Source organism: Podarcis erhardii, assembly GCF_964252035.2.
Source record: "Podarcis erhardii genome assembly, chromosome: 13".
Lineage (NCBI taxonomy): Eukaryota > Metazoa > Chordata > Lepidosauria > Squamata > Lacertidae > Podarcis > Podarcis erhardii.
This window is the reverse complement of record NC_138502.1, coordinates 52,926,634-52,941,608: the sequence shown is the minus strand read 5'-3', so window position 1 is coordinate 52,941,608 and position 14,975 is coordinate 52,926,634. Positions and strand designations below refer to the sequence as shown.

At 46.4% G+C, this 14,975-nt stretch overlaps 1 protein-coding gene across 2 annotated transcripts in view; it reads left to right on the top strand.

Moving 5' to 3' along the window:
* Nucleotides 1-1,852: 1,852 nt before the first annotated feature.
* VWC2 (von Willebrand factor C domain containing 2) overlaps nucleotides 1,853-14,975 on the top strand; it is a 29,627-nt gene continuing 16,504 nt past the window's right edge. The window contains exons 1-2 of one of the 2 annotated variants that reach the window (XM_081835113.1): nucleotides 1,853-1,969; nucleotides 6,270-7,060. In XM_081835113.1, coding sequence (XP_081691239.1) covers nucleotides 6,344-7,060 — 717 coding nt within the window. In that variant the 5' untranslated portion in view covers nucleotides 1,853-1,969; nucleotides 6,270-6,343. Of the gene's footprint in view, nucleotides 1,970-3,286; nucleotides 3,409-6,269; nucleotides 7,061-14,975 lie in introns of those variants that run through there. The other variant, XM_081835114.1, reaches the window with a different exon arrangement.

Below are 14,975 nucleotides of genomic sequence, written 5' to 3'. Positions count from 1 at the left end.
ATCTGCCTTCACAAATCCCAAGCTTCAAAACTAAGCTTTTCAAGATTTACCAAATTATTATCAGTCAATATGGCTATCAATACAAAGTTTCACATACCAATGAATACAACTTATACATTCTGAAAATGTTTCAGGGTTTCTTTATTATACTGGAGATTTTTTGTGATTTGTTTTTTAAAAATCGGGTTTCATAAACAAGAATAATGTTATACAAACAAGTATACCAAGTTTTCTCATGTCATTTGTATATCACCAAAATAGCTTAATAAATTTGGAAAAATATATACATGTTTCATTATTAGTGGTCAATGTATACGGTCTTGGCTTATGAATTGGTTTAAACAATTAGGAAGAAGAAGAAAAGAAAAGAAAGAGGGAAGGGGTGAGTGGCGTTGGGTTGGGTGGTTATGCTTCTGTTATTCTTAGTGTGTGTGAGAAGGGTTGTGTCAGCATTACTTGTATGGATCCTCTTACTATTCACTTTCCACTGGAGATTGGAAATGATTTTCTTTTTTGTCAGCTTCCTCTCAAGCTTTATATGCTCCTTGAGGAGCATAAAGCTGTTTGGTTTTTCATGTGGGGTTTTTTATTCAGAAGTGCTGACCAGTTGACCTCTTTGGGTTTTATGGGATCGGCTTTGACTGCATGGCTAGACCAGGTGAGGTTGGCTGACGGGTCTTAATGATCCCTTGGTGAGTTAAGGACTTCCCCTGCATGCAAAGACAGGCGAAGGGGACCAAGGGTGGGTCCAGTGGTCAAGAAGGCAGTTTCTGCATGTGGGGGGGCAAGATGGGGCTCGTCCACCTGGGAAGGAAGCCCACCTAGAAGAAGGGAAACCCTGATCCTAAGTCTCTGCTGGCTTCCAGGATCTCTTCAGGAGAAGAAAGGGCTCAGGAGGAAACCCTCCCCAAATCTGGAGTGAGTCCTAAGGCAGCTGGATGGCACCTTGTACGCCTCCTTCTGTCAGCTCCTGCAGCCAAGCTGGTGCCAAACGTCTTGCCCTGCTTTCCTTTGGACCAGCTCGGCGAGGTTGTCATCTGGCAGCCCTGGACCTCCATGCCCCCCGCCCAGGCTGGTGCCCCAGGAAGGTCACCTGGCTGCTGCAAAGATTGGTTTTACATCACCCCTGGAGGCACACTCCATTGTCTCTTGAGTCGGACGGATGCCATCAAGCAACCGATATTAATAACACTGTATGCTTGTAATAGATCTTTTCCTATACAAAGAGTCTTTTTTTCTATTAATCTTGAATGGTTTTCAAATTCTTGGTTCCCCTCCTTCCCCTTGTGCGTTTTGAGCTGCTCTTCTTTCCCTCTTCCCCCTTCCTTGACTCCCGGCAGCAGAAGCAAGCGGGGCAAACGAAGGGAGGGCCAGAGGAATCCTGGGCGGCGGCGGCGGCGTCGTCGCGCTGTCTCTTCGAAGGGGGGTCCTCCCGCGGGGCGCGACGGAGCCGGAGCTGCTGCCCGCCCAGCCGCCGCCGCCGCCGCCGCCTCGGGAGCCCGACTCGGCGCGCCCCGCCGGAAGAGCCGGCCCCGGGGATCCCGACGGGGCGCTTCCCTCGCCCTTCTGGGCGGGCGGGGAGCCGAGCGGGGGCTTCGCCTCAGGCGCCCTCCCGCCTCACCCCCCGCTCGCCGCCCCGCCGTCTCCCTCAGCCTCCTCGCGCGGGCGGGCGGGCGGGAAGCGGGCAGCTCGGCTCGGCGCGGCGCGGCGCCCTCGGCCGCGGCTCGCCTCCCGCGACACCCGCGCCCCCGCCCCGCCCGCCCGCGCCAGCCTCTCGCGGCGCGTCTGAGGCGGAGGCAGCAGCGCCAAGGACGGCGGCTGAGGGAGCGGCCGGAGCTGGGCAAGCGAGGAGCCGGGCGGAGGAGAGGCCAGGGCGGCGGCGGAGCCGAGGATGGCGGGCAGCCCCGAGGAGAGCCGCCGCTGACGGGAAGCCGAGGGCAGCTGCTGGGCTCGGGCTATGCGCGCAAAGGTAAGCGCCGGCGGGCGAGGGGGTCCTGCTCCTCCTCCTCCTCGTCCTCCTCGCGAAGGGGAACTTTTGCCTGCTTGGGGAACCGGGAAGTTGCGGGTCGCGGGTCGCGGCGTCGGCAGCCCCCATCAGCCTCTGCAGCCGAGAGCCCCGCGGCGCCTGCCCAGGCAGCGCCACCGAGCCGCCGCCGCCGCCTCCCGCCCGGGCTGGGTCCTGCAGCTGCAGCCCCGCCGGGTCCCCGTCCCCCCGCTGCCCCTCGGCCGCCCTCCCCTCCCCGCCCTGCCCGCCTCCCTCCCTCGCTGCCCAAATGCGGCTCCGGGAGGTCGCGGCTGGCTTGGCTCCTTCCCGACGTGCCCGCCTGGGATGGGCTCGAAGATGGAGATGCAACCTGCCTTGGGTTTCCCCGGAAGGAGCGGGGTTGTCTTCCAAGAAGGCCGTTACAGTCTCAGAGTGTTTGTCCCTCTGTCTGTCTGTCTGTCTGTCTGTCTGTCAGTCAGTGTTTCTCTTGCAAACCATCGCCTTTATTTCACATATTTTCCTCCAAAGAATCTTGGGGGCTGTAGTTTACCCTCCAAAGAGCTGCCACCCCATCCGGCCCCTGTGCGGCCCCCAGGAGGGCTCTTTTCCTCCAATGTGTGCTGGTGTGCAGCCTCCCTGAACCCTGAGGCGTTCTCTTCATTTTAGGATTGTCACTGTTTTGTCATTTTCTTTGGGACTTTGTGAAACATGAAATGTTCCTTACAGTCTTCATTCTCCTGACAATCCCCAGGGGGTTATTTCTCATTCCGAGAGCCCATTCCTCGGGGGCTGCATTCACATCATACATGTTACCCCTGCCTGCCCCAAATCCTGGGAATTGTAGTGTACCCCTCACAGAGCTACAATTCCCAGCACTCTTCACAAACTACCCTTAAGGCGTATATGCAGTCTTTATTTCTGGGTTGTTTTTGTAATGTATTGGAATGTTTTGCCTTGTTTTTCAACTCAGAGGTTTTAGCAGTTCCCAAGTGTCTGAACCCTGAACTTTTGAAACATGAAAAGTGCTTTACAGTCTTCATACTCCTCACCAGCCTGGGGTATTATTTCTCAGATAGGGAAACTGAGGCTGAAGGTGAGTTGAGGTGTAAGATGCTAACTAAATTAAAGGCAGGAGACAACAGCAGTGCTAGAATTAGAAGTGGGTTGGGAGCAGTGCTGTTTTTCTAGGAAGAGAGGGACTCAGCAGGAACATCTCCCTCTTTCTCTTACAAAAAAGCCCCGGTTGGGAGAGCACATACAGTTGCACATATTGGGTTTTTTTGGCCATTCTTTAAGGGGCCTTTTGCACATTTTGATCACCAGAAGTGAATTAGAAAAGATGGAGCTGACCCTTCATAATGGTTTCTGTTTCCAAGCATCTGAACAGATGAAGTAGGAGAGCTCAGGACACTCTAGTCTTTAAGGTATGTAAATGTAACTGACTTGTTCAAGTGAACTTGAATGTAAAGGTAAAGGGACCCCTGACCATTAGGTCCAGTCGTGACCGACTCTGGGGTTGCGGCGCTCATCTCACTTTACTGGCCGAGGGAGCTGGCGTACAGCTTCCGAGTCATGTGGCCAGCATGACTAAGCCGCTTCTGGCAAAGCAGAGCAGTGCACGGAAACGCCGTTTACCTTCCCGCCGGAGCGGTACCTGTTTATCTACTTGCACTTTGACGTGCTTTCGAACTGCTAGGTTGGCAGGAGCAGGGACTGAGCTCACCCCATCGTGGGGATTCGAACCGCCGACCTTCTGATCGGCAAGTCCTAGGCTCTGTGGTTTAGACCACAGCGCCACTGGCGTCCCTTGAACTAAGGAGTCTCAAATCCAGCACTATCCATTACACCACGATGGTTCTTCATTTTATTTTTCATTCCTTTCCTTCTTCTCAACATCTGTGCATAGGGATAAATGAGTTTGCATTCTCCCCAATATCATTTTAGTCCTTGGACTTAATGATCTTGCAGGCCCTCCCCACAGTCATCTGTGAGGCACCTAGTAAACATTCCTCCCCACTCCTTCCTTTACAATTGCTTCTGCATTCCTGATGTTGGGCGGGGGTTGATGAACAAAAAGCAGTATACAAACCCAGACAAAAATAAAACAAAGTTCTGAGCATGGTCATTTTCACATTTTATACTCTCTTAAATCATAGCACTATAATGATTACAGGAATAAAATGGAACTTGCCTCTGCTGCCCTGATGTGAATTTACTTGAATTATAAGCATTTTCTTGTGGAAAAGGATAATATGTTTAAAAATAATAAAATGAGCTTCTGTAGCCAGGTATACACTGTTTGTGTCTGCATATATGAGAATGAAGCGATGCTGTAGCAAGTGGCATCAGCTCTGGTGGGCCCTTGCATGCCCATGGTGACTCAGCTGCTGACACGAAACCTTTCTGCTGTGAGCTTGGAAGGTGAGATCAGGTGTATTTACATTTAAAAATAGAGGACCTGAGTGGAAATGGTGGGAGTATTAATTTATAACCAATCTTTAACCAATTGATTGATTGATTTATAGATAGGAACATACAGTCATACCTTGTGTTGCGTTAGCTTCATGTCGCGTCTTTTCAGCTTGCAAACGCGGCAAACCCGGAAGTGTACACTTCTGGGTTTTGCCACACACACAGAAGCGTTCTGCGCACTTTGCACATGCGCAGAAGCACTCTATCATGCTCCACGCTTGTGTAGAAGCGCCACTTTAGTTGCAGACTTTTTGGGGTGCGAACGGCACCCCGGAACGGATCGTGTCTGCAACTAGAGGTACCACTGTATGAATCAAGCTAAAGACCCATCTAGTCCAACATCCTGTTCTCATAGTGATCCGCCCTGGGCCTGTGGAAAGCCGATATTGCAATTTTACCTTACAAACCGCCCTTAGATCTACAGATGAAGGGTGGTATACAGATTTAACAAATAATAATAACAATACATGGGGGACCTGAATGCGAGAGCGCTCTTCCCTCTGGTGAGTCCCATCTGCTGGTACTCAGAGACATAAGAGAACAAAGCCATGTGACAAGGAGCCACCGGTTGCCTTTTCCTCCTCCATGAATTTGTCTGATCCTCTTTCAAAGCCATACAAGTTGGTGGCCCCCACTATATTTTGTGGGAGCAAGTTCAATTGTTTTACTATCAGTTGTGTGAAGAAGTATTTTCTTTTCACTGGCAAGCAACAGAAGAGGTTGCATGTTTTACATGCTAATTAATGTGGAGGGTAATTGATGACACATCTAGATTCACCTTTCTTTAATCCAGGGAATTTATTATTCGAGACTGCTGTTTCTAACTTATTTTAAATTATACACCACAGTTCTCTAATGAGAAGCATTCTGTATATGAGAAATAAAAGTTAGGAAATTTTGTTGGACGGAATTCACATGGAAGTTTGGTTTCAGTTTGGTTGAACTTAGCTTGTTGGACTGTGAGATTTTTCTCTGTGTAAGCTTTTTTTCCTTTTTGTGTGTGTGTGTGTGTAGGCTTTTCCCCATAAACCTAGATTATAATTTTATTCCCTGGTATGCAACTCTTCTACCCAGACTGAATGAAAAATTAGTGAAAATGCTGGCACATGAAGTCAGAATATGGAAATATTTTGACAGATGCTTGTTATGTAGTGTGTTGTGATTTGAGGAGGTTCATTTCCTTCCATGGACATCCAGTTTAAACAAAGCCATCTGTGAAGTTTGTTCCCTCTTCAGAGTGTAAAAAAGAAAGAAAGATGGTTTAAAGCTATGCAAAGCTTATCTTATTTGGAGCTCTTCGTTGTACTAAAATACAGTAATACTTCCCTCTCCAGTCTTCAGCATCTGCCGCTCTTAATGTAATCTTTTTATAAATAGCATTTATTTTTGTATGATTATATATTTATCCAGATGTTTTGGATTCTCATACGCATTATATTGATTTATCCTTTCTAATGATTTACGGTGAGCCCATGGCGCAATGGGTCAGTGCGTTATTCAGAAGGTTGGTGGTTTGAGCCCACCCAGGGTTAGCTATGGGCAGGATTCCTGCATTGCAGGGGGTTGGACTAGATGACCCTCAGTGTTCCTTCCCTGATCCTATGATATGATACCAAATCTCTGACCTATCTTTTAAAAATAAATAAATATGCTAACTGGGCAGGTCTTTTTTCAAGAACGCCAGACCAACCCATGGCTGTGTTGCAATTCAAAATCCTTGACTTTCTATACATGACAGATAAAGGTGTATATATTCTGTTTGCAATGAACAAAAAATGCATGCTGAAAACTGAGGTATCTGCTTTCTTTCCAGGGACTGTGGCCTGATAGAGTGGTTCCCTTGGATGTGAATGAAGCGTGCCCTGCCCTTCTGGGATGCCTTAGGTGATGCCACGCTCTTCTGCGATGGCAATTGGGGCACTCTCTGGCTCGCTCCTTGTGACTTGCTGCTTGATGGCTGCTCTCTGCAGTTCCGCTGCATCTTTCCCAAAACTGGCAAAAGTTCAAGACAAGCAGGAGATAAGACCAAGCCAAGAAAAGCGGGATCACACATCAGCCCGGGAGAGCCAGAATCAGACAAGACCTGGGAAAATGAACGAAATGGGCAGGAGTGGGAGGGAGGAGGGCACCAGAGACTGGAAAAGCAAGGGCAGCAGAAATTATTCCAATAAGGAATCTTGGACTAAGCAAAAACAAGCTTTGAGTAGCCAGGCAACAAGTGGCAAGTTTGGGAGTCTCCAAGCCCAAGGGCAAATGGAAGTTGTTCAGGAGGAGTTTCCAGCTGCTGAAGAGTCTTCCTTTTTGGATGTTGCTGGTGGGACTCCTGAGCCTCCAGAGGAATATGCTTATCCAGATTACCGTGGGAAAGGTTGTGTGGACGAAAGCGGCTTTGTTTATGCGATTGGGGAGAAGTTTACTCCAGGTCCCTCTGCATGCCCCTGCCTTTGCACTGAAGAGGGCCCTCTGTGCATTCAGCCCGAGTGCCCCGGACTCCACCCTCGCTGTATTCATGTGGACACTAGCCAGTGTTGCCCGCAGTGCAAAGAGAGGAAAAACTACTGTGAGTTCCGGGGCAAAACCTACCGAACACTGGAAGAATTCACGGTAAGGAGAAAGGGGCACTGGGGGTAAGCAGAAAGGGGCTTGTTCTCGTGACGTTGCCCTCCTGTTGGCTTTCGTGTTCACAGAATGGTTTCTTTGACATTTTTTTCCCATCCTTTCTTGCACTTTACAGTCCTCCAGAAATACAAGCTTTTACATTAGACAAAAGCACAATATTTTAACAAGGAGGTTCGGATCATTCTTCCATTCCTTTGTTATATAATTTTCTAAAAACATCTGTAAAGCTCATAATCACAGTTAAGTAATTTAATAATAGCTGGGATGTCCTGTGGATGCCCATTGTATTTTAAGAATAATAATTTTATTGTTCCTGTATTTCATTAGCATTAAGGGGTTTTGTGGGGGAAGGTGGAGGAATATTATTTGTGGTTAAGAACACAGTATTTCTGATTTGGCTTTCTACATTTTCTCCTGCTTTTGCCTCTTCAAATGAGGATGTCAGAGTTATATAATCTTTCTGTCAGGTCTGTTAGTCTGTAGTCTAACACTAAGAGCATATTTCAGGGAGCATGATATGGCTAGTTTAATCAGGGTTGGCATTTCTATCTGGTAAAACACTCTAATGAGGCAATATTTTCATTAACTTGGGAAATGTAATTAATCTTTGACAGAACACTGAAATGATTTGTACTTTAGGCTCAGTGACATGGTTGATTTCAGGGGAACTTTTTTGAAAAATACTGGGCGATGTGCTGCCGGCTTATTGTTTGCAAGAGTTCTTATCTATCAGTATGTAGAGAACTGCACTTTATTGACATGCCACTTGGAAAGCATGTTTCTAGGGCTGGAATTATATGTGACATGCAGGGAGGCGGCGTTTCTCCCAATTTCTTCTTTTAAAAACAAACAAACCACAAGCTGCCATGGGAGAGTTCAGTCTTCAGTGGAGGACCAATGGGGGAAGAACTGCTTAACTCTTCTTTTTTTTTAGCAGAAAACCTCTGAAGGTGGAAAGAGTTGAAGTAACCTTTTTGGTCAGCAGAACAAACCAGTTAATTATGCTTAAAGTTGACTTCTGAATTTTGACTTGCTTAGAAGCCATTAACCATAGTTCTTGGTTCAAGCAAGGCTGGATTACCAGTGGTACAATTGCACCAGGGGGCAGGGCTGCAAGGGGCACAGATTCTGAGCTTCCTTTTTAAAAAGTAGAAGATGTGAATGTCTCGTTGTCCTTGAGCCTCTTCTGCTCCGCTTCCTCCTCCACTGCTACTACTTGGAACTTGCTCTCATTTCCTAACTCCTCAAAACCTCTCTCCTAGTTACTTCTTAACTTATTTGAAATATGTCTCATATAATTGGCAAGCATTAAACAATCCCCAAATAACTGAATTTTAAACGTTAGCAGTCCTTACGAAAAGTCATACACCTTACTTGATTGTTTTAGTGGCCTGTCAGATTTAAAACCTTCATCTTCCCAAATGCACAAGCACTTCACTGGGAGGCTTTCTAGAAATGTCACAGCTCCTTCCTTGCTAAACAGCCTCTTGACAGCACATGTTGGTGTGGCAGTCGGTTGTTCTGGCAAGGTTTAAAGATTTTTCTGCAATCGTGAAAAAGTTTTACCTGTTGCTTATGTCACACTCAGAATATGCTTTCTCCTTCTAAAACTGGCTTTTGTCCCAGATGCAGTTGTGGTTAGGAGTTGTGCTCCAGGGGACTCTATGAAAGTGGGGCCACCCAAGCCTTCAAAAGCAAAATAAACTATATTGAGACCCATGTTAATCTCACCTAATATACCGTACATAAAATGTTCCAAAATACAATATGTATTGAAGAAAAAAATTGAGACACTTCTTTGTGTTCTTCTGTCTATGGTATTAAGTCTGGCCGATGGTCGATAAGTGTTTCCAAGGCAACTGCAGAAAGAAAATTACCTAAATTTTAATGGAACATGAACAATTAGGGATTCCACTGAGTCTTCCACAAAGACCCTAGACATTTGCAAAACCAGCCTCTGCCTTTTAAGTACAAACCCTCCCATGAGATGATTAACCTCAAAAGAAAGAATATTCAAAGTATTTGCATGGAAACTGAGGATGGGTGCAAGTGTTACATAAATTTAGGGGTCCACAGGTCAACAACTCTGACATTAAATTATGTTGGTTTCAGCTTCAAAGCCCTCAACCTTTAAATCAATGTGGTTTGGCTTGAAAGCCCTAAAACTTTAGACACATGACACACACACTCTCTCTCTTTCTCTTTCTCGATTGGCAGTTAAGGGAAAGCTCACAGAAAGCTATAAACTAGAGCTAGAAGTTTTACACTGCCTGTCTCCACATTTTGCGAATAGCTTGCAAACACTCTGAACCCCCCACCCACCCAGGTGTACTCAGAAAGGACCGGATTCTTTTGCAAAGAGTTAGTATATGCATCCACTATGAAAACGTGATTACCCTTCACCTTATGCTCATTAAAGGAATACACCAAAGGAATGAAGAAAGACTGGTTTATTACATGAAACTGAAAGAGACAGCGTATATAGATGCTGCTTCAGGGAGCAAAATTTGCGGGCAATAAATACAGTTACTAAGCATTTATACACCTTAATTATAGAGTGCAAAGAGAGTCTCTAAGTACCTAAGCCTGAAGAGTGAGTGCAACAATGTGCCACAGACTCACATTAAAAGAGAAGATAGGGAGGGATCCAGATCTAGAAGCAAGCCCAGCGGAAAGCCAAGGATCAGAGATCTGTACCTCCTGTGAGAGTTAGGAATCCTTCAGAATCCTGTGTCAGGAAAGCAACAGGTTTCTCACCTGTTCCTTTGCTTATGATCCATCAAAGCGTAAGGTTGGTCCTTGAGAATGTAGAGCAAAAAAGAGGATACCAGTGGAGATTGTGAGCAACCCAAGCTTTGAAAATCTGGGGTTTAAGTACAGTTTGGGGCCAACTGTACTCTATGGAGAAGAAAGAGGCTTTCCTTACTGAGTTCTTTCAACCATTGGTTATATGTGCTAGTTTACTATTCTGTTTACTAATGTATTTTGAAGCTGAGGGGACGTGGTCTTTAATTTGGGAATATCATATGACCATATGATCATATGACCAAGGTGCCCCATGATATTCTTGTAAAGAAGCTGGTAAAATGCGGACTTGACTATGCTACCACTCAGTGGATTTGTAACTGGCTGACTGACCGAACCCAAAGGGTGCTCATCAATGGTTCCTCTTCATCCTGGAGAAGAGTGACTAGTGGGGTGCCACAGGGTTCTGTCTTGGGCCCGGTCTTATTCAACATCTTTATCAACGACTTGGATGATGGACTCAAGGGCATCCTGATCAAATTTGCAGATGACACCAAACTGGGAGGGGTGGCTAACACCCCAGAGGACAGGATCACACTTCAAAACGACCTTGACAGATTAGAGAACTGGGCCAAAACAAACAAGATGAATTTTAATAGGGAGAAATGTAAAGTATTGCACTTGGGCAAAAAAAATGAGAGGCACAAATACAAGATGGGTGACACCTGGCTTGAGAGCAGTACATGCGAAAAGGATCTAGGAGTCTTGGTTGACCACAAACTTGACATGAGCCAACAGTGTGACGCGGCAGCTAAAAAAGCCAATGCAATTCTGGGCTGCATCAATAGGAGTATAGCATCTAGATCAAGGGAAGTAATAGTGCCACTGTATTCTGCTCTGGTCAGACCTCACCTGGAGTACTGTGTCCAGTTCTGGGCCCCACAGTTCAAGAAGGACACTGACAAACTGGAACGTGTCCAGAGGAGGGCAACCAAAATGGTCCAAGGCCTGGAAACGATGCCTTATGAGGAACGGCTAAGGGAGCTGGGCATGTTTAGCCTGGAGAAGAGGAGGTTAAGGGGTGATATGATAGCCATGTTCAAATATATAAAAGGATGTCACATAGAGGAGGGAGAAAGGTTGTTTTCTGCTGCTCCAGAGAAGCGGACATGGAGCAATGGTTCCAAACCAGAAGAAAAAAGATTCCACCTAAACATTAGGAAGAACTTCCTGACAGTAAGAGCTGTTCGACAGTGGAATTTGCTGCCAAGGAGTGTGGTGGAGTCTCCTTCTTTGGAGGTCTTTAAGCAGAGGCTTGACAACCATATGTCAGGAGTGCTCTGATGGTGTTTCCTGCTTGGCAGGGGGTTGGACTCGATGGCCCTTGTGGTCTCTTACAACTCTATGATTCTATGATTCATACAGTTCCTGAATAAGAATGGAATCTTGAAAGGAACTTCATTGTCTGTACAAAGTCTGTTTCCTACTTACATAAGGGTGTTAATTAAGTTTCCCAATCAACACCAGATTATTATGCTGATCCTTTCTGTAAGCATTAAGGGTCAAGATGGTTGCTTGTACCTTCCAAGCTAGGTCTTAGATAGGTGCTTGTATCTGGGTCACAGATAACTGATGAAATGTATTTTTGTATTAAACTCATTCTAACTGCACTGATGGCATGATTCATAGAAATAAACAGTGCCAAAAGCAGACAAGCACCCATCATTACAAAAGCCCAAAGATCAAGCAGTGTGTCATGTTCTTTGGAAGGAAGTAGTATGCCATATGTTTTCATTTCAGGTGTTATCCAACAGACAGTTTCTGTGGGTGTTTGCAGTCCCCCAAAATAGATCTTTACTGTCCTACCAAGTTATAGTGGCCAAATCTAATGTTACTGCTGTCCCTTACATAGATATCTTACACAACTTCCAGTACAGCTGCTGTTTTCTCCATATGTTTCTATTCACAAATCAATGACCCATCTAATTGCCTGTTAGGTAGCCATCTGCCTTCAGGGTTATTGGCTGTCTAGGACAGGGGTTTTCATCCAGTGTGCCGTGGCACCCAGGGTGCCTTGAATGATGGTCAGGCATGGGCGTAGCCAGGGGAGCAGAGGCCAGCTGCCCCCCATCAATAAAAATCATTACAAATATGAGGTTCTGCTGCCCCAATGAAAGCCTGCCCCCAACAAAAATCCTGGCTATGCCCATGTGGTCAGGGGAGCCATGGGCAACACTAGCCTGAATCCCTCTTTCCTTCCACCCCTCCTCTGATGCCCCCTCGCGTCTCTGCCTCCCCAAGACATGCATGTTGCAGCAGCCCTGGCTACAAGGTCCACATTCGAATGGTGCCTCTGGGTCTGGCCAGGAGGTGCCAGTTGGCAGGAACTGAGGCGGCCTCGGAGTAAGCAGGTAAGCAGGTGAGGGAGCCCAGATGGTCAGTCCACCAGCCCCAAGTGGGAGGCTGGGCAGGCAGGCAGGTGCTGCACTGGCCTTTTTTTTTTTTTGCTTGCTGTGTGCAATGCCTGCCTGGGAGCTGAGTGCCCAGTACCGAAGGGGAGCCTTTCTGCCATGTAGGTCCAGTGGGTGCCCACTGCTGCCACTGGTGCCCCCAAGGTGAGTAAGGTGCTGGCCTGACGTTCACCTTTGGCCAGTCTCTGTTGGGCTGTGAAGGCTGGGGGCACCCTCTTCCCAGGCCCCTGGGGGGCAGTGTGAGGAGGTTCCTCTATTTGAGGTGGGCAGGCGCAGCTCAGAGAGCAGGGGCAGCTGTGGTGGTTGCCTGGAGGACTCCCAAGGAGAGGGGAGAGGAGGCTGAGGGAACACTCCACAAGGGAGGGTGTTCAAAAAGGGGTGGGGGGGCTGCTGGCTCTGCATTCAAGGGCTGTGCTTCTGAGGCTCAGAGCACATTTCCCTGTAGGGGAGCCACAGAAAGAATGTAGTTGGTCAAGGGAGCCATGGGCTTAAAAAGGTTGAAAGCCTCTGGTGTAGGACGTGAATGATGAAAGGATACAAACATGGCTGTGCTCCTCACCCCACTCCCCCACCCCGTGATGATGGAGATATGTTGAGGCTTGCTCATCTGAACGGTATTATTTTTAAGTATATTGCAATGGTTGAACCTCATAAGTTTGAGGTGATGCCAAAAAGGGCACGTGGAAAATTTACTCCAGCTTTATTATTGTGCACAGCAGCACCCTGGTGAATGGTTTTGTACTGTTTTTGTGATTTTCCTAAATATATTGTTCAATGTTTGAATTGCAGCCACCAACACCTGGTTCACAAACAACCCTGGGAGATTGTATGGCAGGCTTCAGTTTTTAAACCATCACAAGGTCACACAGCGAGCTTCATGATTGCATGTTTTTTATGCTGATGTCAAAGGACATAGTCTTTACTAAAGACTGGTTATGGTTCCAAAGCATATCTTGTTTGGGAGTTTGTTAAATGAAGTAATTATACCTAGAGCTGACCCCCCCCCAGGTTTTTGTATGTGTTATGAACAGTAATAAAAGGGGGGGGGGTGGAATTGGACTGCAACCCTGTGTAGGCTCACCTGGGAGTAAATCCAGCTGAACACAATTACTTCTGAGTAAACATGTACATGATTGCATGCTCTTATAATTCTGGTTAGTAGGTCCTATGCACTTACCTCCTGTTTTATTGTGTATTTTAATTATGAATATTTGTATTTTAGTATTTGTATAGTTGGTTTTCATGCCGAACCATTAGAAGCCTATTTTGGCATTGAACAGTATATAAACAATAATAATGATTCCTAAAACCTCAAGAAATCTATACTGCAGCTGGATGCAGCACCGGTGAATCTTTCATTCACCTTTATGTTCCAGCTTCGCTCATTACAATTATGGTTGGAGCCCTGCACACATTCAGTGTGTTCTGAGTTTTTGCTTCAGGCATCAGACTTCTAACCAACATTATTCTTGTCATTCCATTGACTGAATTTGCCACAGTACCAGTGTGACAAACACCCAGAGAAGTTAGCATAAATGGAATAAAATAAAACCAATGTTGAAAGTGATCTTTTTCTGTTAATGATGTTGTAAAGGCACTTTGTGCTCACATGGCAGCGGAACTTCTGTTAGAGCTTTGGATTGGAACAGATTTCTCCCCCGTCCCTAGTCTTTGGTGCATACACACTCTCTTATTTGGATAATACTCATGGTGAACTAGTAACAAATTTGAATTTGGAAAGTTGCCCAGAGCATCTTAACGACACATAATTTCAGGAACATGAGATAATTATGTAGCTTACTGGTGAAACAAATAGGTTGAGAAGCAATTAGTGCAACCGAAATGCAAAATCCACCAGGATTTCCCAGCTGAGTTGTGGCGATGCTGGCATAAATCCTTCACCCCAGTTCAGCCGGTGGAACCTGTGCCCACTTAAGTCCCTCCAAGGGGGGCTCTGGGGGAGTGGCAGGAGGAGGATGGGGCAAGGAGAGTCTTGCACCTATTCTGAATCCTGTTCAGCTTGGTCATGGGACCTAGGACCCAATCCTCTAAACTCACCTGCCGACACTCACCTGCCCACTCAGCCAGCACTAGCCCCCTCCCAGGGGCTTCTCAACAGAGTTTAGGATAGGGGCAGCTTACCGTCAGGTAAGTTGCACCAGTTTGCTATAGTCAGGATTTCTCTGTCTGAAATAGCAAGGATCATAGTGGGGTGTCGTTAGTATTTGCAGTATTACTTTCTAAAAAGTACCCTCTTCCTGCTAACATTAAAGTGCTTTATACAATAGATAATTTCTATATACTGTATTGGCCTGAATATAAGCCTCACTTTCCCCCCAAATTCCAACTGTGAAAAGTTAAAGTGTGGCTTAAATTTGCAACCTGACAAAAATTGCTTTTTACGACATCACTGCTGAAACCGTAAAACAGAAAGGGGGTGAGTGCCTGCGGAATTTTAAGGGAGCAGCTTATATTTATGTATTGTCTTTTTTATATTTTCCCCTTGAATTTTAAAGGTGCGATTTATATTCAAGTGCAGCTTATATTTGGGCCGATATGGTATTATGTAGCTAAGGCAAAGCGAATCACAAGTAGCCTCCTGCCATTGCCCCCCTCCTTTGAGCTGATGTGGAGCAAGCAGAGAACTCTGTCATTTGCAACAGCTAAATTGGCTTCCTATGCAA